The 2,368-nt window shown below is 44.8% G+C and overlaps 1 protein-coding gene across 1 annotated transcript in view; it reads right to left on the bottom strand.

Moving 5' to 3' along the window:
- RECQL (RecQ helicase-like) overlaps positions 1-300 on the bottom strand; it is a 16,607-nt gene extending 16,307 nt beyond the window's left edge. The window contains exon 1 of the mRNA XM_010146787.1: positions 285-300. Coding sequence (XP_010145089.1) covers positions 285-300 — 16 coding nt within the window. The remainder of the gene's footprint in view (positions 1-284) is intronic.
- Positions 301-2,368: the final 2,068 nt, after the last annotated feature.

Here is a 2,368-nt window from a genome sequence, read left to right as displayed (position 1 = left end):
CAGCAGGAAGGAGTTGAAAGTTTCTTAAAACACGAAGCACATTTTCAGAATACGGAAAACCAAGTCATTGCCTCGGCAAGGTTGCTTTCTAGTTGTTATCGAAGAAACAAAAAGTTATCCGGTCAAAGAACTTTTTCTTCCAATCTGAAGTATAACAACGCAGGCCCCACAATCTCTTTTCTGCACACATGAAATTCATCTAAATAACAATCGATAACATCAGGTAATCGTGTTTCTTAGCCACAAGATAGCAAGATGAATGCTGAATATAAATTCCGGGTTACCTGCACTAGCTGCCATCTTTGGAGATTATCCTTAGGAGATCTTATTTAACCAGGTAACTCTCACTAAGAACAAAATAAAATACATTTTCAAAATTATTTCATGAGAAATCCTTCTAAACTCAGAACAAATGTACTGCAAGAGACTCTTCATTAACACAGGAGGTGTGAATGTAACAGTTTAGGTACTGGTTCATATACTCTGCCTACATACATATGCCCAACTAGACGACAACACACATACCAACCCTCAGCGAACTCCTCAGGCTGTAGCTCATCAGCCTTCTACATGAAACCAAGTGAATTTTGACCAACTCATCATTTTCTACAAGAGGCATAGTCTAATACAGACCAGTCACTCACCTACCTTCAGCCTAGCTTTTTGTTTGTTTCATCAAAGAGTACTTTTCTGTAAAGTCTGGACAAATTATACCGTACCCCTTAGAAAAGCTGCCACCGTAACACCCAGAGCATCTTCTAGGATGAAGCAGAAAGGTAGCTTGATTCAGAAGGGAGAAAGGTTTTGACTAGATCATGATGAACTCAGAATTCTATTTATTAGCTATATTTTTGAACAACATTCCTTGTTGTATTATATGCTAAAAACACAAACTCAAGAAACTTGATATTCTCCCATTCTTGCTGAATTCTGAACTGTTTGTTAAATACAGAGGAGCCAAGGCTGAGGGAAGGTGAAAGGGAACAAATTCAGCCGACCCTCACTACACGCTGATCCTGACATAAAAAATCTTTTACTGCATTCCTACAAATAAGGAGGGGAAACGAATATAAAAAGGATGCGTGGATAAAACACTGGCTTTGTCAGAAGAGGTTATAATTAACAATAAGTTAAAAGCCCACACTTCAGAAAGAAGTTGATTATTGTATAAGCCAACTGAGCAGTATCCAGGTCACCCACATAATTTGAGTTACACACTTCTGTCTTGATACCACATGCCACTTGTCACTTGTATTTGGAAATATTAGTCTCCCCAAAACATAGAGCACGTAGGGACATCCAGAAAAGTCAGTAGGAGTGGAACAAGCACACCCTAAGTGCAATATGCTCCCTTCCCCAGTAAACACAATCCTCACAAATATCACTTGGCTGATAGCTCAGGAAACATAAGCCATTTCCTTACCCAAAGCGTGGGAAGAGAATGAAAATTACCTATGTCATGCTACTAAAACTTCACAGCTCCCAGTTACCCTTCGACTCCTCAAAAATGCAGCTCCTAAGAAACTGAAAGATGAACTCGCTTCTTATAAACCACAGTGGGCAAAAGGCAAATGGAAGCATCCTACAGTTTTATCCCACTGTAAAACCAGCTGAATTCATAGGATCATAGAAAGTTTTGGGTTAGAAGGGACATTAAAGACCATCCAGTTCCAACCCCCCTGCCATGGGCAGGGACACCTTCCACTAGACCAGGTTGCTCCAAGCCTCATCCAGCCTGGCCTTGGACACTTCCAGGGATGGGGCATCCACAGCTTCTCTGGGCAACCTGTCCCAGTGGTTCCCCACCCTCTCCGGGAAGAATTTCTTCCTGATATCCAATCTAAACCTCCCCACTTTCATTTTAAACCCGTTCCCCCTTGTCCTGTCACTACAGGCCCTTGTAAAAAGTCCCCCCCAGCTTCCTCGTAGCCCCTTCAGGCACTGGAAGGTGCTATAAGGTCTCCCCGGAGCCTTCTCTTCTCCAGGCTGAACAAGCCCAACTCTCCCAGCCTGTCCCCATAGCAGAGGGGCTCCAGGCCTCGGAGCATCTCCGTGGCCTCCTCTAGACCCGCTCCAACAGGTCATCTCATTGCAGCTTTTTCTAAACAGCGCACTAGTGGGGGGAAGGAGGCCCCTAAGCAGCCGGCCATACCTCCAACAGGCAGGCCAGTGCCCAGCGTCACTTTCCACCCTGCACAGATCTAAATCAGCGTCCCAGCACCGGAAGCTTCTTACCCCACCTTCATACCCAGCCTCCGGGTTCGAGCTCTTCCGTCCCAGCTCTAAGAAGCGAGCGATGTTAGTTACACGGTGTTAACTGAGCGTGATCACAGAGCCCTTAAGCGTCACCTGCTCGGCGAGCCGGGGG

The sequence above is a fragment of the Eurypyga helias genome, unplaced genomic scaffold, assembly GCF_000690775.1.
Source record: "Eurypyga helias isolate BGI_N326 unplaced genomic scaffold, ASM69077v1 scaffold15812, whole genome shotgun sequence".
Taxonomy (NCBI): domain Eukaryota; kingdom Metazoa; phylum Chordata; class Aves; order Eurypygiformes; family Eurypygidae; genus Eurypyga; species Eurypyga helias.
This window is presented reverse-complemented; position numbering and strand designations above follow the sequence as displayed.